The sequence below is a fragment of the Struthio camelus genome, chromosome 14 (genome assembly GCF_040807025.1).
Source record: "Struthio camelus isolate bStrCam1 chromosome 14, bStrCam1.hap1, whole genome shotgun sequence".
NCBI classification, from domain to species: Eukaryota; Metazoa; Chordata; class Aves; order Struthioniformes; family Struthionidae; genus Struthio; species Struthio camelus.
The window spans coordinates 20,463,526-20,486,268 of record NC_090955.1 but is presented as its reverse complement, the minus strand read 5'-3'; the positions used below and the strand labels follow the sequence as shown (position 1 = coordinate 20,486,268).

The 22,743-nt window shown below is 37.3% G+C and overlaps 1 protein-coding gene across 4 annotated transcripts in view; it reads right to left on the bottom strand.

The window, feature by feature from the left end:
• VGLL4 (vestigial like family member 4) overlaps positions 1-22,743 on the bottom strand; it is a 90,858-nt gene that overhangs the window by 61,993 nt on the left and 6,122 nt on the right. For all 4 annotated transcript variants that reach the window (XM_068960361.1, XM_068960364.1, XM_068960363.1 and 1 more), the window contains exon 2: positions 21,123-21,199. In XM_068960361.1, coding sequence (XP_068816462.1) covers positions 21,123-21,186 — 64 coding nt within the window. In that variant the 5' untranslated portion in view covers positions 21,187-21,199. The remainder of the gene's footprint in view (positions 1-21,122; positions 21,200-22,743) is intronic.

Sequence of the window (22,743 nt, the reverse complement as noted above, 5' to 3'; positions counted from 1 at the left end):
TGCTACTCTCTGGTACAAGAACAACAAATTATGTTAAAACAAGAAAAAAGTCAAATTATTGCTGTTTGCCTTTTTTTTTTTTATTAAGATATCTAAATCTATATAAATCAAATTTTCAATCAGGCAATGTTAAGATCCTGTATCAAAGAAAGCAAAGCAAATATTGCCACCTAAATTAACCCTACTGGCTATAGCAGAAAAGGATTAGAGAAACAATTCATTGCACCTCCTGTAAGTCAGAGCGTATATATCACATCAAGTACTAAAACCTTGTGATGTCTGTGCAATTATATTATAGCCTACAAAGTACAATGACAACTATTTGCAATTAAAATAGAAATGAAACAAAACCAGTAAACACAGCCTCCATTCCCTAACATTTCCCTCCTTGCATCTTTCCTACTCTAGTCATTTTGGTTGTGGATTTAAACACCTAAATGGTGAATCTGTATCTATAGGGGGAAAAAAAGCAAACTAAGAAGAGAGATCTCTATATGACAAACTCTGTTCCAGTTTTCCTCTCTGCCCAGCTGCATAACCAGCCCCAACTTCAACTCCCAACATGTTTTCATTGGCTTGTATGTTGCTCTGCCAAAACTAATTGACAGCATGCACTTACCAAACAACCTTTAGGGCAGGGCGAGAGAGCTCCTCTACAGCTGGAGAAAGCAGCTCAAACCGTTCTCCTCTACAGTGATATCACACACTCTTGTCCACACTTGCAGTCACATGAAATGCAAATCACAAGATATGTGGATGAATAATTAACAATTTAAACCCATAGCACTTGAACTGAAGAACAGAGCCCAGCACACAAATGATTTCCAACTATTTCATGTATTTCCTAAGAAAAATTAAGTATAGCAAAGATAGGATAGTATTGGAGTCAATAGAACAAACTCCTGATGTGCCTGGAACAGTATTTAAGTTTCATACTTCTAACTACGGTAAGAGGTTGTGTCAAGTAAATGAAATAAGGAGACTCCATTACTGGAAAACTAGAACCTAGCAGTGACCTTGTCCCCTTTTTTTCCCCCCCATGTTCTTTATGCTGCCACTGCATAAATGCTGCAAAGTTTTGCCACACTTCATACTTTTTCTTAAAGCTTCATTCCTCCCAGGGGCATCTGAAGAAATTACACATAATTTATTTTTATATTTTAGGCTTTTAATTCCAATGGATAAATAACAAATCTTGTAAATTATGCCTCAAAGTGAATCCTAAAGGTCAAAACTAGAAAGCAGTAAAAACTTTTTTTTTTTATTTTAATTGAGCCATTTTGAAGGCCAATCTTGAAGGGTTAAAACGCTTGAATTTGGCAGAATAGAAAACTTTAAAACCATTGTAGATTGGTAATACTCTTAAAATACATTTTTTCCCTGTGTCCAATTCAACAAATGCATTCAATCATGTAGATATCATCTTCTCTCTCAGGACATACTCACTGTCTTAAGCTTTCTCTGAAGTCAGATTTTTAGGCACCTCATAACACAAAATCAAAGAAATATTTATATTACAGGTCCCGAGAGGGCATTTTTCAGTTACTTTCAACAAAGAGAAAAAAGAATGCTACTAAACTAAACTGAAGCCATGCGATCTGTATTTTTATAAAATATGTTTATTTTAAAAGACCAATTTTATAACATTTTCTAGTACTAACAGCATATTAGAGATATTATGTGCATAGCAATTTCTATTTCCAAGGAACCTTGCAAACATGAATATATTCAGTGTCTTCCTGAGGCACGTATCACACCTATATCAAGGCAGGAAGATGAGATTTACCTAAAGGCACATAAGCTAGTCAGTTCCCGACTCTTACACTGGGCCACAGACCACACCTTCTTACTTTCATCCAGTCTAGTAATTAAAAATAAAAGAACTCTTGGTCTGTGCATTCTTTTCAGGCAGAACCTGTCCAACCTGCTACTTTACTGACGATGAATTTAAAAGTCACAAGACTGCCAGCCAGTGGAGAACCTTTACTAAAAGAATCCTGACACTACATGTTTTTTGCAGAATACCTACCTCTGTTTCCTTATTCCAGACTGTATTCACTCTGCATGCTAACCTCTGCAAAACATTTAGTTTTGGATGATGTGGGTTATAAATTGTGCCAAATTCTTGTTCTAGACAGGGAATGCTTTCCCTAAACTTTGATTACAGGAAGACAAAAAGAAATAAATTCAATCATCAGGAAACAAACAAATACAGGATTGTATCCCCCCTTTTCAGATCAAGGCAGCATGAAACGTCTAAAAAGAAACTACAAAACGGTAAGACTTCCCAGTAAGAATACTGGTGGAGCTAGACTTCTTCAGGGACCATGAGCGTAAAGTTTTGATCCTCTCCCAGAAAGTGCAGCATCTCTGCAAAGTCCACTAGTTCCACAGAAGGGAGTGAAGGCAGCTAATTCTAGCCAGTAAGTCCTGATTTGCAAGCCTAGCATTGCATCAAATAAATGTTGCTGTGGACAATCCTTGGGTAGGTGGTAAATTGCACAACTTTTGACACTCTTGGACTCCTCTTGTGGATCTTTACACATCTGGCTTATGGATCTTCACACATCTGGGTGGGCAAAATCTAGTCCTTTTAACTTCAGTGGGACTTTAATCTCAGAATGACTTCTTTTCACAATTTCTTTAGGTTTAAATTGGGATATGTCTGACTCCATCAAGATCAAACATAGGGAAGCTAGTTAAAATGAGGACTCCATATCCACATACATCATAATAATCAGAACTTCACAATACTGTTCATGAGAATAAGCATTTGCAAGATTGTGGCTGTCGTAAAAAATCTGTAGTACAGATGATCCCAAGATCAAAGTTCACATTGCAGGCTTCTCATAGCATGGTTCAGCTACAAATGGAAACATACCATCAGAACTGTAGCACACAGTCATACCCATATAGCTCTTCATGTGAACATTGCTTCCTTAGGGAAAAGTACCTTCATGAGGTGGCCAGAACAATATAAACAGGGTGCCGAAACTATGCCTGTAAATTTTCATAAATGAATAAACCTTCCCAACTCAAAAGCTAATAGATGCTTTGTATTTTTTCAGACTGCAGCAGGCATGCCAAGAGTAACTTAGTAAGTGTCATTAATAGTAATAGTATAAAATAATAGACCTACTGAGCTGTCTGTATAAAAGACCAACACATTTTTCCCTGTCAAAACTAACGTCTAAATTTTTATTTCTTTTTAATTCTATGCCACCACGAAAATCCATCTCAAAAGAGCTGTCTACCTTCTTTACAACCCTCCATTTTTCTTTGGACAGAAACACATATCTCTGGAGCATGAATTTTCAAAGTTTAGTACAATTTTCATAAACTAGTAATTATATTCTACTTGTACTGTAGCCATTATTCACTGTCGTCATTATTCTCAAACCATTCTTATTCATTGGCAGGCAATTATAGCTTTCTTTTTAAACACGACTTTCTCCCACTGTTTGCCACATATTCAACAAATAGTGAAAACTCAAAGCTTTCATACCTTCAGGAGAGTTTGTGAGCTGTCTACACTGATCAAAACTTCTCTTCAGCTACACTAACGCAAGAGAGAGCGATCATGCTATAGAATAATATCTGAGCTATACAGAGTGCCTGTATTTGCGGACGAGTTGTGCTAATTCAGGCTCATTCTGTTCCCTGACACATCAACCAACTCAAATTAAAATCTACTTGATTAAGGTGTTCCTTGCTTGCTTGAAAATTAGAATCGTTGTCAGAAGCGCCTGTTCCACGAAGACAATCCCAAAGAAACCAATTAGCCCCACCAGCCAGCACAGCAGTGAACTCCGGATTAAATGTAAAGAATGCTATCTGGGGACTGTCAGAGGTTATTATATACCAGCTAATTTGTGAGGTTTGGAAGAAAACAGAAAGGCTATCAATAAAAAACAAAGTGATACAATCTAGTGAACCGTTTCATAACATACATTCAAAATAAGTTCTGAATCTTTGGATGTCAGTGCACAAACTTGGGCAATATTGTTTACCATAAACTCAGCAAGACAGTGATTCCTGATAAACAGCTCTAATAGCAAAACGTTAGTGGATTACAGTGACGATTCTCAACAGAAATAAGCATATAAAAAATCTAATACAAACATTAAGTTCTTGTCTTCACATACTCACACGTACACCCCCCTACTATTCCAATTAAAATGTTTATTTTTAATCCGATTTAGTTGAGCTGGTGCAAACTCTAGGAGGACATGAACCAATAAAAAATGGTTGTATATTGCTGTAGCTTGTGTTATACAAACGGCGATCCGATACTATTTTGTCCTTAGAAAGGTCTGCATCAGGTTCCACTAAGTTGTTTCTTGACATTAGTTTTCAAATAAAGATGATATAACTTCTGAACACACCCTAAAACTGAGAACAAGCAGAGGAGATGTGACACCAATATCTGACTGTTCAACTAAATAAATTCTGATTCCTTGGCCACTGTGGAGAATCCTGCTTTACCGTACTCAAAGCGCATGGTGGAAAGGAAGCAGGAAAAGTGACAAGCTCAGCAAAAGCGCCATTTTGGTCTAAGAGACTAAGATGCATCCAGTTACCCATTAACACCTTTGGAAGTTAGTGGGAGGCAGGCATCCGACCCACACGACGGCAAGAGTCTAACCCATCCCTGCGCGAGGCAGTGACTCTTGTGCCAGCAGAAAATCAGGGGGAGCCAGGAGGCCTGACACAGAGGTGAGGCACGGCAAATCAACTGAGCCTCACCGGCAGACACCCTCCACGCCTGCAGATCCTGTGCTCAGCAGGAACCAGAGCCCCACAAGGGAAGCACTCTGCTCAGCACTGCTTACATCAGAAACGCACAGCACACTGAATAACACCCACAACCTCTGTAGCAAAGGAGGATTTTTTTTAAATGCTGAAATATCTGTTAATGAAGAAACATACTGATCTACCATGCAAACTGTGACTAACGCTCATTCGAAGTTTAGCCTATATATCCCTTGGCCACTCAGGCAATTCTTGTTAAAAGTGTGATTATACTATAGTTAAGTTTTTTCTGCATGGTCAAAAACTAAGTTAGGAATGAAACTTGACATTCCAGCTATTTGTGTGTTTCATAAATATGAAGTATAAAATGGCTTTAAGAAAACTGTGATGATTCTTAAATAAGTTAATCCATCCACTCAAAACTATCTATGGACTAACAACCAATAAAGCAAGGAAACCACAGTCTATGAATATCAGAAATTCAAAGGAAAGTTAGAACAGTTACCATTTTGCATTGTGCTAACTTTATTCCTCATGTTTATCCAACATTGCACCACTAAAGTTAGAGACTTTTGCCATTGGTTTAAATGGGAACCGATTCAGAGCCTATTTCGCAATACAGGGACAAAACCAAACCCTACAGTCTGAAAAATATCCTTATCAGCTAAACTATGACTGTAACAGACTTTAAGAAATAAGAGATCGTTGAAGAGTTGTGAAGCTGTCTATTACTTTTATTTTTTTGTCACAGCCTCCAGCTAAATTCCCAACAAGAACTCCTATGCTTTTCCAGTTGTCTTCTTCACCATCTACTTCAGCAGAATGACCTGGGTATCCTGGCTTAAAAAAATATTAATATACCTAAACTCTTATGAACTACAGGCTACAGCAGCCCCTCCAAAATTTTCACCACTGTGGAGAGGCTGTGCTAACTGTGCTAAAAATATGCTAACACAGGGCAGCCCATCATATTATTCCTCCAGCCCCTTTCTACAACGTTTCTCAACACATCTTTCACTCGCTGTTAGCAACATACCTTTAAAAGAGCAAACATCAAAGTGTGGTAAGGTATCTTTCAGTTAAAGCTGACAGTACAAACCTTTCAGTTCCACTGTTTTAGTAATAGTTTTGAACTGAAACAAAGCGTCTTCATATCGTTTCTATTTTAAAGGAGCCAAAAGAAACTCAAATTAAAAAAATCAAGACTGAAACATCATTAGCTTTTGGATAAAAGCATCCAGCATTTTAAATGTATCAATATCTTAATCCAACCAATTTCAGTATATTTTCTTGAAATTAAAATAATCTTAGTTACTTAACAATTCATATTAAGTGGATCTCCTCCCAGCCCTACAAATACAAAAAACACAAAGACTCCAATTTCCACTGAACATTTTATCAAATAGTTTACCCTAGCACCATGACACTTAACACCAACAATAACTTGCACACTCATTTTCAACCTGCAATCTACTACCCTTATGCACTGAACAAAGAACAAAAGAATAACAGCAAAATACTGCCTACGCAATAGCAGGTAAAAAGAAAATTAGAAGACTGCAGAGAATGCAGAGGACTAATTCCAAAAAAGGACCTTATATGCTTATCACAAATACCAGAATTTATATTCATGTTCTGCAGGGCATAAAACAATTGCTGTAGGGATTAAGAATGAATGCAGTTCTCTCACATGTGCACACCTCATGTGAAGAATTACGCAAAAATTACCAAAATGCATGCAACCTTTAACATGTGGCTGCCTTCTGCAGCTGCCAGGACACAGGGTTATCAGCAGCTTAGCTGGTGTCCAGCTGGCGATTATATACATATGCTACTAGACATGTCCCCAGTCCTCCTCACAATCAAAACTGCTACAAGCCATTTATCAATATTCACTCATTTTTCTGTATTTACATTAATTCTAATTTTAAAAAAGCCAGCAGTGGTCCCTACATATGACAACTCAACTGTTGTTTTCTTCACAGCCTTAGTCTGAATGTGCATGCCTATTTGACTGTCACACTTTTACATAGACAAATATGAACCATCTAGAAGTTGTTAGTGGGTCGTTATAAATAACAAATCCTTTTGCTCTCATCTTTGTTTTTAATACAGGTGTGTAACTGTTTCCCACTAAATATTTGTTTTTAAGCATCAGCAAAAAAAAAAAAAGCACTTTGCAGTCCAAAAGTCTACTTTCAGTAACATTAGCATAAATCTAGAATGCATTCATAAAAGTAATTAAATTCTGAAGTATATGGCAAGAGCAAACCTTAGACATAACCTTAGACAAAATACAGAAACAGAGAAATCAAAATAAATCATTATAAAATAGAGATAAACATACACCCTTCTGAAACTTCTACAACTGCTACCTCCTTTCATAAAATAATGGTTAGGAAAATTACAAGAAAAGGCCTGAAGAAAAAAAATGCTAAACTTTTTTGAAATCTTACCAGTACCTTTGGAAAACATGACCTCACACAAGATGCTATTCCTACATTCAAAATTATTACAAAGAGGTTAAAACCCTTCTAAGAACAGGAAGGGATGAAAAGAGAACTGATAGGTTAGCAAACCAGCAGTGAACCAAAGAAGCTGGGGAACAATTTATCTTCCTAGTTAGCGCCTCCAGCCCCATACAAAGTTTCCAATGTGCCAAGCTAATACTAGCTGCTAGATAGTAGGAAATCATTAGCACAAGCTGGGCTTGTTAAAAGTCATATGGATAATTTGGGGAGAGGGCTGGGGAAAACTTATCTTAATCAAAAGATAGCCTATTTGTTTTCCCAATCCAAAACAAAATTTGATACCTCACAATGTTATCCACTGCTTTGCTTCGTATAGTGACATCATTCAGGGACATTTTTTGGCTTTACTTTTGTAGTGTTTTTTCAGCCTCCTCTGAAATTGTTCATCATCTTTCTGTACAATCATGCCAGAAAACAATTCAAAACCACTTCCCCTTTTGCTAACACAGTTGCTTAGGGTCACCATTTGGCAATTACTATGTTTAAAACAAGGTGTAAAGTATAGAATCATTTATTTTTATTGCGTCATGAAAACAGAACCATGAGTTTTGCCAGGATTATATATGGAATACTACGCAAGTACCAAGCCTGTCTACCAGCAGCAACCTTCATTATGAGTGGATCCTAACAGAGAAACAATTTGCATCTCTGGGTTAGAGAAAAAAGGAAATTGGTAAGATTATGGAAAGGAAAATATCATGTCCCTAAGAGAGAGAACTCTCCAAATAAATAAAAATTTTATTTAAAATTCAGTTTGGATACATTTGCCTCCAAACGTAGAGATGCCATGTTTTACAAGAATGCAGTAAAAAAAAGTCAACTTTTTTTTTTCCAACATAGGAGACGGAGAAAATCCAAGTTTTCTTTAAAAGAAAACACATTTCTGCTGGAACTTTGACACTTCGGAAGTAATTCAAATTATAAGAAAGATGATCAAAAAGGAAAAGACAATGTTACTGAGGTATGTTTATCCTTTTTATGGACATTTAAGAATGAAAACCTGAGTGAGCTATAGATACTAATCCAAGGGAAATTACTAAACGTTTTCAGAAAAAGATAAAAAGGATTTATCATTTTGGCAGAAAGTTACTTATGGCTCTGGTAGAAATTCCAAGCAGTTATCAAGGTATAGCATTGAGGACTTCAAGCATATGTAACAACAGTAATAAAAATCCTGGTCATAGGAAGTTGAGAACTTGAAAGAAGGTAACAGACAGATGACAAATCGAGGCCATGCATTGCCAAATTTTCACATTCAACATCAACAAGCAGTACGTGCAGCTATCAACAAATAACAACAAATAGTAAGTAAATGAAAGCCTTTAAAAAAGCTCCTCATTTACATTGTAGCTTCTTACAGGAAGCAATGAATACTGTACACCTACTGGAGAAATCCATTTTAATTTCTGTGTAACAACAGTCAAAGGAAAAGAAGTCAAAGTAGTGTAATTTTTAAAAATATTTTCCACTTACTTCAATGAACACGTAACTTCAACCTTAAAATGAAAACAGTAATCTCTTATCAACTTAATGGAGAACAGGGATCCATAGGGGAGAAGGAAATACAGAGTACATAAAAATACATTTAGAAACCAAATGGAGAAATACGTAAAAGATCTTCTACTAAAAATCTTGCCTTATTACTTTATATATTCTCAATACATTCGCAAAATGTATACAGAATCCCATACCATATCACAGGGGAAAAAAAAAACTGCCAAGAAGGCTGACAGACTCATCACTGCAGTCTACTATGCACTAGCTTCTGTCTTCCTGGCACAGCAAATTCCTGCTTCTCATAACCAAAAGTCCAGCATAATCCACAGGACATTTCATTTTAACATTTCTGCCAGAAGAACTAATCCTGACCTCCAGTCATGAGCTGTACGCACAAATTTCTCCAAGCAGGCCCCACAAATGTTACACCCTTCTAGAGATCATCTAAGTGATCGCTGCTCTGTTCTACCAGAAAGTCCATCTCTGCCACACCATAAAAAAAATCCTTCTGGCTCGTAACATTCATACCATGCTGCATCCTTAGGCAAACAATTTCTCTCTAATACAATACTGCACGGCAGTGGGGGCACACAACTCCCATTTGAAAAGTTCTTGAAATGACTTGAGTGCTATTGGAAACAAAACCAAGTACAAATCTACCATTATTAGTAACTGAAATAGGTAAGCAGAGCATAACTGCACAAGTTCGAATGGACCAGTACATCGTTAGGAGCGAATAGCCAAAAGCTAGTGAAGTAGTGAAGACTTACGTTCTTCTGTCATCACAGTCTTTTGCTTACTAGCATTAATAATTGGGTATGATCCAAAACAGAAAGACATCGACACTAAAGTGTTTGCATTAAGATCAGTGCAGCAAGTCATAATACAACTATGCCATGTTTCTGAGCAGTAAAGAGAAAATTAATTTTAGAATAATCCTGCCAAATTATCAAGAGATCAGAGAGGCAGTGGGCACAAACTGAAACACAGGAAGGTCCATCTCAACATAAAGAAAACCTTTTTTACTGTGAGGGTGACTGAGCACTGCAGCTGGATGCCCAAAGAGGCTGTGGAGTCTCCTTCCTTGGAGACATTCAGAAGCCATTTGGACAGGGTCCTGGGCAACCTCTAGGTTCCGCAGAGGATTGGACAAGATGATCTCCAGAGGTCCCTTCCGACCTCAACCGTACTGTGATTCTGTACGCATGCAAATATGAATAGATCACTGCAAAAAAGAACAGTAACCAAAAAGTCTAGCTAGGAAAATCTCTACTCAAAACACATAAGAGTAAAGGCAGCTAAGCAAAAATGAAGTAAAAATGAAATTATTATTTCAACATAGCACTGTATTTGTCACGTGGATGCACCAACTTGCTCAGAACTTTTACTACAGAGAATGGATAAGCTACTGCACAGATTTCATCTCTGAGTAATCTTGGTTTCTCTAGCTATGAAAATGGCAATATTAGATTTTCAAGAGAGAATGCAATGAAGAAACATAGCTTTGATGGAATCTTCCTTTCTCCTAAATGCAGCTGAATCCTTGAACCCTTCAGCAAAGCTGCTGGCAAGGACCCAACATTGTGTGTGTTCATTATATTAATGGGAATTGTTTTATTATTGTTTGTAAAATACTAACATTTTCATATAGGGGATTCACAAAATATGCATACATATGCCAAACAGTATTGTAAGTTTCATCATGACACTGTCTCCCATAACGTCGTCAGAGACAAGCTCAGGAAGCACGGGCTAGATGAGCGGACGGTGAGGTGGACTGAGAACTGTATGAATGGCCGAGCTCAGAGGGTTATGATCTGTGGCACAGAGTCTAGCTGGAGGCCTGTAGCTAGCAGTGCTCCCCAGGGTCAATACTGACTCCAATCCTGTTTCAACTTATTCATCAGTAACCTCAATGAAAGGACTGAGCGCACCTTCAGCAAGTTTGCTGATGATACAAAAGTGAGAGGCGTGGCTCACACAGCAGATGGTTGCGCTGCCATTCAGAAGGACTTCAACAGGCTGGAGAGCTAGGCAGAGAGGAACCTCCTGAAGTTCAACAAAGGCAAGTGCAGGGTCCTGCACCTAGGGAGGAATAACCCCATGCAGCAGGACAGGCTGGGGGTCGACCTGCTGGAAAGCAGCTCTGCAGAGAAGTACTTGGGAGCGCTGGTGGACAAGTTGACCACGAGTCAGCAGCGTGCCCTCATAGCCAAGAAGGCCAATGGGATCCTGGGGTGCATGAGGCAGAGCGTTGCCAGCAGGTGGAGGGAGGTGATCCTCCCCCTCTACTCAGCCCTAGCGAGGCCGCGTTTGGAATACTGCATCTAGTTCTGGGCTCCCCAGTACGAGAGAGACATGGAGCTCCTGGAACGAGTCCAGCAAAAGACTACTAAGATGATTAAGGGACTGGAGCATCTCTCCTGTGAGGAAAGGCTGAGGGAGCTGGGACTCTTCAGCCTGGAGAAGTGATGCCTCAGGGGGAAATCTGATCAATGTGTATAAATATCAGAAGGGAAGGTGTCAAGAGGGTGGGGCCAGACTCTTTTCAGTAGTGCCCAGGACAAGAGGCAACGGGCACAAACTGAAACACAGGAAGGTCCACCTCAACATGAGGAAAAACTTCTTTACTGTGAGGGCGATTGAGCACTGGAGCAGGTTGCCCAGAGAGGTTGTGGAATCTCCTTCCCCAGGGATATTCAAAACCAATCTGGACACATTCCTGGGTAGTTTGCTCTAGATGACCCTGCTTAAGCAGGGGGGTTGGACTAGATGATCTCCAGAGGTCCCGTCCAACCTCAACCATTCTGTGATTCTGTGATCATGGAGTCAACAGACACCCATGTTACTGAGTACCATAACAAGCATAGTAATAATTCACACATGCAAGTCTACTACATGTTCTTTCACATAATCCAGGATCAATTTATGAAACAAAGTCACAAAATACTTGCAGAAATCCCAATGAAGATTTAACAACCATATTACATGCCATCAGTTATTTTAGATAGGCTAAACTGACATACTTCAGGTGTAAGCCAACTGTCCATCGTTCAGGAAAAAAAAAAAAAAAACCTTCTTTGAAATACCTAGTAGACTTCTGCAAGTCACAAGATGAATAACTTGGAATAGACCTGTTTTACCAGACCACCATATAGAGAAACAAATCAGAATCTCCCTGAAAATGCATTATAATACAGATGTTTCTAATTTGGGAAACTAAAAGTTTCCCGATAAGAGTTTATAACTGACATTTGCTTAAAGCTCATTCTTTTCTTTGGTCTTCTGAGGCAGAGCTCAGAGGGTTGTGATCAGTGCCACAAAGTCCAGTTGGAAGCCTGTAGCTAGCGATGTCCCCCAGAGTCAATACTGGCTCCAGTCCTGTTCAGCTTATTCATCAGTGACCTAGATGAAGGGACTGAGTGCCTCCTCAGCAAGTTTGCTGATGATACAAAATGAGGAAGAGGGGGTGATACACGAGAGGGCTGTGCTGCCATTCAGAGGGACCTGGACAGGCTGGAGGAACGGGCAGAGAGGAAGTTCAACAAAGGCAAGTGCAAAGTCCCACACTCCATGCACCAGTACAGGCTGGGGGCTGACCTGCTGGAAAGCAGCTCTGTGAAGAAGGACCTGGGAGTCCTGGTGGAATGTGCTAGTATACAAATACTGGAAGAGGAGACAGAGCCATAGATGAACTATAGCTCTTCTGCTATTATGAGCCAAATAACCTGTCTCTAAAGAAGGCAACTAAAGGCCAGAGAATTACAGCATCTGTAACTCTGTAATCTGTATTACATCTGTAATACACAGCTGCTCTCACATGAGCCAAATGGGCAACACGGGCATGATCCAGAAAATAAAAGCAGCTACTTCCTACTGCCACAGTTTCAGAAAAATTAAACCTAGTGTGTGTGATAAAACAAAACCATTTAAAACAAGAGCACAAGAACACACAAACGACTATTTCTGTCCAACTACTGTTTACAATTTCTATCACTGACAAAATAAACGTATCTAAACCAAATTAAATTCTAATATCTAAACCAAATTTAATTCCAATGTTATCAAAGCATTATCACCTAATACAATATTGTTGCAGCAGATGGACAAAAATTTTCCATGTAATACCGTTTAGGGTTATTTAAGGCCTTTTCATAAATGTGTCATTAAGTTTAAAATCTGAACAGAAGTAACCCTCCCCCAAACAGCAGAGAAGTGTTATAAATCTCCTTTACAATTTGCAAAATCAGAAGCAATTCTCCTTTTCAGCTTATGGATGTCCGAAGTTTCCGCAGTGACGTTGTTCACTGCTCCATAGCAGATTTGTAGCTGAGATTATATTTAGACAAGTAGCTGATTTTTGATTCAACAGCAAAGGAAGGAAAAATTTAAAAGCTTGGACAAAAGTAAAATATTTCATTGTTTGTTTACTGGGGGAGACATTTGTTCTCTTCAGCCCGAAACAAAAAATTGCATTTTTACAACCGAACAAAAGTGGTGAGTTAGCAAAACAGAGAGTGAGTGTTGACAGTATCCTTCTTTTATTTAATTAGGATATTAGCCACTAATCAGGACACTTATTTTGGACTGGAAAACCTATGTTTAGGTCTCTCCTCCTTCAGGTCAGAATTTGAATGGCATACCGTAAATAAAGTTTGAGTTCCTAACAAGCAGAAAGAAAATACTAAACATATGGTCATTAACAGAAAACTTACATATTTCCTTTTTCCAATAGAAATGTAAATATTCTGTAATCATTTCACTGAAGACTGTGAAACAAAAAAAGGAGTCAAGATTGTACAGGACGACCTCAGTTTTAACACTGCAGTGCTTCTAAGAGAATTGACTTTATAACTTGAATATTGTTCAAACATATTGTGCATGTATAAACACTATACATGCAAGAGAAATCACCTCTTTATTTCAGTATATGGTCTTTAAACCATAACTGAATGCAAAGTTTTCTCAGTCGTCCTTTCTTAAATATGCTTGCTGGAAAAGGTACCTCCAGATTCATCTGCCTGCATTAAAAAAACAAAAAAAAAAAATTAAAAAAAAAAAAACAAAAAAACCCGATAGAATTGCTTATTGCACCAAAGACATTCTCTTTCACGAGAAGCATTGCCTTGCCATCTGGAAAATGAATCAGTCACTCCAGAATGTATGGCATCTAGCGGACAGAACCTGAGCAATGGGAGGGATGGCATGCATACTGGCAAGAGGCAACAAGGAAGTTGTAAAGCACCGAGTTCCTCACATTTCCAGACACACAGATAAAATGTTGCAATAAATAACTATATTAGAAAAAAGGAAAATGATGAACAATAGAAAATATACCAAATCTGACATGGTTTTGACACATTTTATCTCCATTTCCCTTTCCTCTTGTTACTTCTGCCCAAAATGAGAACACTAGCTTTTCATGTGTGATGCCGACAGTTCTGATGTTGTCCTGATTCTCTATGCTTTTAAAGATGTGGAAGAAACATCCTGGGAAAGCACCCTGCATTTCACAAGTCAGCCTGAAGTGTTTCTAATTAAGGAAAGACACTTTTTGTTTTTAGTGAAATAAGCCATATAATACTCATTACCTTAAGAATGGCCAGATTTTTTCATCCTAGTACGTTTTGCCCAGCGGTAAAAAAAAAAGTCTGTTTGTGTAATTTCCATCTCCTGCCAGAAACAGGCAAACCCAAATAAAGACTGAATAATTTCCATGTATTTGTTTCAAAATGCAGGGTATAAAAACATATTATTGTAAAATGGACAACATTGAGCACAAAGTTCCAAGTATAGTGTTTCAGAAACTACAACCATTTAGAAGCACGTGCATTGACAAGTTCCATATGTTTGTGTATGTGCTATCACGTTTAACAATATGGTATTCAGTCAGCTGCAATTTTCAGAGCAATAGTTGGTATCTGATGACAAATTCCATTCTAGTAAGAAGACTCTTTCCTCTCACTGTGCCAAACAACATTTAAAGAGAGAGTGTTTCAGTAAACATAGTTTACGTGAAGGTAATACCACCAACCACGGCAAACATTTTATCACCAATTAGCAAAAAGGGATTTTAAAAAAGGCATATTGTCTGGCTGACACTGGTTGAGGACTCGCAGCAGCCTGTTTACTGAGCTAGTGCAGCTTTGGTAGAAACATCTGGTACGCTGAAGGATGCTACAGCACAATTACAAACTGGAGGCAGTTGAACCTCTTGCAAATTTTTTTTTTAAATTAATTTGAAAAATGTTTGGACACTTTTGTTCCTGGAGGCATTACCATCACTCCACTGATTATGCTAATGGTGTTCTACCGCTATTAAAATACATGTAGGCGCCAAGCAGACAATTGCTCCATTTTCCAGCCTATTTAACAAGTTGAAAACATAACTCTACTTGTTCTTTATTCCCTTGTTACAATAAACTTTGAGCAAAGAAGGGTGAAACTTTCTGAAAGAAGGGATACATTTTGAAAAGAATCAATTATCCCATTTAACACTCCTATTTTCAAAAAAAATCCTAAAAATGATTAAATGGCCCTGATACCATTTATAGGAAGCTACCCTGTGAAAATAATGTAATGCATTCTGCATATCATTTGTACAATTGAAAATAATGAAAAGCATTCTGTATATTATTTGTACAATTATTGTATTATAAGTAATACAAACCTACAATAAGCAAAAGGTTTTTGAAAAACAAAGGGCAGAAGGTCAGGAGACTTCCCTTATTTTCAGGAGAGAAACAATCACGAAGCATTCCACGTTCCCTCCTCTTTTCCCCAGCGAGAGAAAAACCCTTTGGAACAGAAATCAAGTTCAAAATGAAAGCCTATGCTGGGTTGGTTAATAGGAGAAATATAACAAACATTGACAAATTCCGATTCAAAAAAGCACTGAAGAACAATACAAAATACCGTGAATTTTTTTTTTTACTGAACGCAAAAAAACATCCTTATTAACATATTTGTCTTGCTGTCAACCTAGTCAAGTAGGATTTCAGCAAGTATTGTCTCACAAAACAAGTAGTAGGTCATAAGATCAAAAAAGACTGCGACTGCTGCGTTTCCTGATCCTGAGACCTACATGAAGCAAGTTCTGTTGGTAGAAACCTCAAATATAACACTTTTGTTATGAGGGAGATTGTTATCTCCCTCATTGTCAAGAAATGGGCAACACAGCCATTCTGGGGGGGGGGGGGTGGAGGGGGGGGAGACGAGACACTGATTTAATCAGCACCTAACGGTGGCAGAATCTTAGCGTTATCTACGATGAGCGATAGCTTGCCCTGGGAAAGGAACGGAAATCAGCAGGATACTCTCAAGCAAAGAATTTCTTAAAAACAGTTTCCCGAAGAACAAGTTTATTCAGCGGTCCAGCTATGAGCTAACGTAAAAGAGAATAACCAATTTATTTGCGGAATATTCTGAAAGTGACAAGAAGAAAAGCAGTACTATCTACCCACTACATTCCATTTCCACTGCAGCAACGTTCATGGCATCACACTCTTCCAGCACTTTTTTGCCAGATTGCTTTGCTCATTAACAGAACTCAGGGTTTAAAAGAAGTTACACCATCAGCAGTCTAGCGAGTAAAGCACTAGGACTGGGTATCAGGAAACGTGAGCTTCCATCTCTGCCTCTTTGTTTCATCAAAAGTAGCCCCCTGTCTGTCTTGAGAACAGAGACTACCTTTCCCCATGTATTTGTACAGCATTAAGTATTACAGATAACATTAATATTCTTATAGTACAAACTGCAGACAAAGTGGCAAAGCCAGAAATCGAAAACATAAAAGCGGTGCTGTGTTAAACTGTTCAAAGAGTCTTGCACCTGTCTCCAGGGACACAAAATGTAGATTTTTAGCATGAGAAGAAAAGGAACTTCAAACATCCTCTAGATTGCCCTTACTGAACCAATCTGATTCCTATCCCCTACCACAAAAAAAAAACAAAAACATGTGCTATAAATAAGTAATAACACTGAAATACTTCTTGGCTAAGATATACTTTTGTGACTTTTTTCCTTTATTTCTTTATTATGAGATTTACTACTTCAGACGTGTTTGCAAATTAAAATTTAAAAGACATTGCATTACAAGATCATGCGCTATCAGAATTTTTTTTATCTTGCATTAAGCAATACATGGCTGTTTAATATTTATCATGCTTACTGCAAACATGTGTTATTCCCACCAATTCTACCAGAAATGGGATGAACTTTTAAATAGATAATAAACACAGACTGTGACATAACGCTGCTGTTCTACTGCTCTATAAAAATGTTATTAATGTTTTTCTAAAGCAGATGAAACTCTTAAGCCAAAAAAAAAAAAAAAACCCAAACAAAACTGATCTTTAAGGCTATATTTGTACCAATTTCACTCATATAGCAGATTCCATGCAATTTCCACTTCAAGTCAGCCAGAAAACTTTCAGGATCTTAAATGTTTTCAGTGCTGAATGAAATAATAAATGGTTCTCAACTCAACCTATAATCTGGAAGTAATACCGTTTTTAGGATCAAAAACAACCAATTGCTGCATATTTATTAATTTTCTAAGTAAGAGATGATAGCCAGCAGAAAATTCACTCTCCTAATTAACATGAATGAAGAACAGTAAGAAATGATTTGTAGGGCTTGTCTCTACGAGGCATTTCTTCCAAAAAGGATTAGGGATTTTAAAGCACAATAATTCTTCCGTACTAGAAATACCACTGTTTGGTCTAGCTTAATTATTAGAAGTGGATTAAACTAAGCCACATAAAAGGAACTGTTGCAAAGAACAACAGTCTTCCCAGGCAAGAAGCGTGGAATAGCATTTCCAGGCTTCCATGTACACAAGGATGCCACATGCAGCTCCAGCATATGCATAAGCAGCGTAGTTTGATCCAAGATAACTATTTTTTTTTTAACGTAGTCCTCTATCATAGTTTCTCTCAATGTAAATGAAACTCTACCGGTATGGATTTTGTATAATGTATTAGAATACTCCACTAGGAAATACCTGTGTTCTCTGTTTTAACTGTTACTACCTCTAAAGGAGCGTCTGTTTATCTCTGTTTATTTGTTTTAAACATACTGATTCATTATATCAAGACTAAATAATTAATGTTTACACCGAAGTGCTAACAGTTACAAATACAAAGTTACCATTATCACTTGTTTTCCATAATTAATCATTTCCTTGACACAGCAGCTAACCAAACGAGTTTCATAAATATTCCTTGATAACGAGAGCAGAATGATTTAAACTGGCAGTTGCTGAAATAACTGCCAGCATAGTTCATGAAACAAAAAGAGGCATCGTTGAAAAGAACGTACAGTGCAAACATTACTGAAGGTGAACATATCACCTTATTGACATAGGTGCAACAGAAAAAAGAAAAAAATTGTCAGGTTCCAGTTTGTGTAAAGAAACCAACAGACCAATAACAACTCTAGGAAATCTAAACAGTCATACCTCATAATATGTTTAAATATTGGTAAGTTTAAAAGATATGTTTTAAACAGAGTGTAATTTGCATATACATTAACACTCTTCTACGTTACTTGGCTCTACAGTAAGTGCCCTACAGAAATAAAAGAAGATCCTTCATGCCAAAAAGAAACGGGTTTATAAATAATGGCAACATTCCTCCTCAAAATATATTTAGACAAACAAGAATAAAATGAAATCCCTATCAGCCTCAGAAATAAACCCCATTCTTTTCAGGAACCTGCATCACACTGCTTGGATACAGTAAGTGCACTTGAAGGCGGCTAATACACAGAATGAGTTTGAACTTGAGACTGGGATGAGATTAAAGCATATTAGGGTGCAAACATTTGTAATTTAATATATCTTTCAGAGGATCAAGGGCTTGTGCACAAATACTACTAATATGTTCAAGAAAGAAGTAGCAAAAATTATTGATATGTATGAATAAGAGACCATCAACAATTTCAGCTAGTTTTCTATCTTGTGCAGGAGCATACATAGTCTAACTTCAAAAATATTACATACATATTATACATATACTTCTTTCCTCAAAATGAATTAGATAACAGAGAAAAAGTGTTAAGACTACCTTCACCTCTCAATAAAACTGTAATTGTAAAGAACTTTGAAGAGGAATAATTTTGAGTAGTTATAGTGAAAATGGGTGATATCTTAAAGCTTAAGATGATCTTTAAAAAGTGACAAATCAGCTGTATTCCACTTTTACATGGCATATAGCTTAGATGAGAAAATCTGAGGTAAACTGAATTATTTTTACAAGCAGATCTATTGCCTCACTTGAGTCAAACCACTAGCGACTTGACAGTATTATCATGTCAGTATAGCATATGGCTGCATTTCCTTTGCTCCTCATTCAAAAGCAAGATAAAATTTCAAACATAAAAGGTATGAAGGTCATCAGGATTTATCTGTTACACAAATTTCTATTCCAGCAGAATAAAGACTCCAGCTACGGTAGAAATATTTCAGAAACTTAATGAATCTGAAATTGCTATTCAAAACTTAGGAAGTGGGAAATGTCACATGATACCATTACTGATGACAGAAAGAACCTGTTGGAATGTTTTTTGCAATTAATCAACAATAAAATTACCAGGATATATTTCCTAAATAAAAGAAAGGTCACTGAAATAAGTTCAGTGGCTTGTTCAGATACCAAATACCTAAAAATAATCTTACTGAAGGAAGGGAAAAAATAAATGCTCTGTTATGTCCTGCATCAGAAACACTGAGTAAGAATCCTACTCAGCAGAGAAATGCAATAGTGGATACAGAAATACAGAGAAGCACCACTGTGAGAACTCCAAGAGCAGCAGGCCAGGTCCTTACCGGAAAACTTGAGGATAATTGCTAAATTCAGGGTTAAGACTAACTTCAACCTGCTAGTACCCATTCAACAACACTGAATGAAGTTTGACTGGTGCCATTTCCATGAAAGTTAAGCAGTGACACAAGACAGTACAAGTTCAACGACTAGTCAGGACTACCTGTAACTTCCTTTTAGCAGCTTCTTGTACTATTCTTTAGCTGTCTTGGTGTACAAGATGCACAGCAACAGGACAAATTCAGAGACAGCACAACTTAGAAGATGCAGAGTGGCATAAATCTAATCAAGTCTAAGTGGTAAGACTAAAGGACTGCAAAACAGAACCAGATACGCATCAACTTCCTCACGTGCAAGTTGCACTGAATTAGACTTCCTCTGGATTCTTCTAAATCCAGTCCAATGTTCCTATGCCATGGACCTCAAAATCAAAGTCAAATCAGGGTCTTGGGCAGTAGTCAATCACAAGAGATGCATTTAACATGGAAGACAATTCAGATTACTAACGTACATACGTGCATATATACATACAAGTTGATTAGCAGCAGCAGTCTATCAATTCTTTCATTCAAAATATAAAGCTTCCCCTTTTCAAAAAAATATACCTACTAAAAGAACAATTAAAGACTAAAAAAAGAAAAGTTTCATTCATCTTAAAGGGCAATTTTATGCACAGAAGTTACACATCAAAGCAGTTTAAAGTCCAGAATACCATTTTTTCTAGTTAGCATCTGTTCAGGCTGATAGCTGAGATGCACACGCTCCCCAAGTACATACACCACTCCGAAAAAAACTGAAAAGAAGTTATTACTAAGCATGCAAGTAAAAGTATGTTCTACAAAGCAGCACAGAGCACAGCAGTTTGCAGAACTGAAAAATCTTATTTTAAAATCAGTTATCTCATCTTGGACATTTGTTGGGAATCTTAAAAGCAGAAATATTACTCAAATGACTGGCAACATAACACTCTACAGTGGGCACTGACATCCTTTACGATGTTAACACCCCATACGCATCTTTTAGTAACAGTGAAAGGAAAATGAAGTGCTCGTTACTAATGATACAATCTACTACTTAGTGTTTATACACTGAAAAGGAATCTTTGTAATCCTTCCATGTAGGCCCATTTCTGCATTCTTAGGAGGGAACAGGTCTAACTGATATTACTAGGGAGTGTGAGTTCTCAAATCCTCCTCAGTTTGACAGGAGCTCCATTGCAACCCTTTTCATCTATTAACAATGCAAATGCAATTAGGAAGAGAGAGACACCTTTATTTGGAATGCTAAGTACATTTTTAAAATAGCAGGAATGATTCTCTCTTGCATGCCAAACAATTTAAACGCAACATACACTTTTTGCACCTCAGGAGGAAGCTCTTTTAAGAACTTCTAATAACATTTTTCTACATGTCTTAGATTCAGTAAGCTGCCAAGGTCAATAAAGCCGTGTCTAGTCTGATATACAGTACAAACAAAGCATCTGGATCCAACAAAGCAGAGAACTAAGTTTCAGACTTACGTTTCTCATCATCAGCATGTACTAGAGATGCTGCTCTCGACAAAACATCCAATGGGGTCTCCATTCCTCACTGGATCCTAGAAAATTCAGAGCCAAAGTCTTGAACTGTACAAAGTTACAATACTATACAGTCATTTGGTCATTAAATTACAAATCCTAAATATCCTATCATCTTACCTACAATTGCTACAGAGTCATCTTTCTTTACACAGGTTATCTTATTTTGCATTGAAATAGTTCAGTATTAGAGAAAAAATGATTTCTGATTCCCCCAAATCTTGTTTTCTTTGGTGATCTCTCCCTCTGCTCTTTTCAAAGAGTAAACTCACTGAATCATTATCACAACATACAACATACTATGCTACTTGTTCCAGGCATACACACATCAGGTTTAATAGGAGAAAGAAGTAACAAACAACAGAACGATAGGGGAAAGAAGGGAGAATCCAGACTTCTGCTGCTCTTTTCATGTTACACCAATAGAGAATTTTTTAAAAACAAGTCATTACCAAAAACAAAGAGATATCAGTATTAGTCTTCCTATCAAGTCTTCATTCAAAGTAAACCAGAAGAACAATTCTCAAGTACTTAACTGAAGCTGATGACATTGCTCCTGTACTTTGCAACAGGTTACCTGCTATACCTTGTAAGCTTTTTCATATGCCTTCCTTCCATCCCAATCAATAGCTACTTCAAACAACATTCAAAGATGCAACTCATCTGAAGTGGAAAAGACAGAGGGCCTGATTACCTACATCAGCGTAAGATTGCATAAGTTCCATAATATTCAATAAATTTCCACTCCGTACTCTCCTGTGTACTCTCCTAAGTGGAACCATTCAAAGATTATAAACTGTTAAGATACATACACTCTTACTCAGGAACGTAGGGATGAATACTGGGAGTGTGTCTATATAACAACACTGAGAGAAACCTGCAACTTGTATAATTCCACCTCAGCAGCTGCTTTTCCCTCTTTTTCCCCCCTATATCACATAATTCCCATACACGAAGAATTAACCTCCTCACATAACAATGTACATTTTAGGAATATACTAAGCAACAGTTGTTCCCACAAAAAATTTATATTACAGCTTATGTAAACTTGTCTAAGTTTCACATAAATGGCTTCAAAAATAAAAAGAAATTCCAATATCAAAAGAAAGGAAAGTGAAAGTAAGGAAGAAGAGAACAGCACATGTATCAAGACACTTTGTTAAAAGGCCAACAACTTTTGTCTGTCTGTTTTTAAATAAGAAGGCAACAGTATAGGCAGAATCGCTAAGTAAACAAACGGAGAAAGAAAGAAAGAAAAAAACAGGACTACTAACAATTTGGGCACCCCCACCCCCACCCCTGCAAAGTAGCATGCTATTCTGTCACAAAAACTATTTATTTTAACTTGCTTTCCAGCATGACTTTAAAAAAAAAAAAAAAAAAAGGTAGCGGCAACTACAGAAATCTCAAACACATGTATACAGACTTAACAATAAGCATATGTTTGGGAAGCAATTTCTTTGACTTGGCAGTATAAATAATAAACCTTACTATCTTTCCTCCCTCTTCCTAAATAAAGTCAAAGACTTTAAAACTAAGCAAAGAAATATAGGAGGAAGGATTT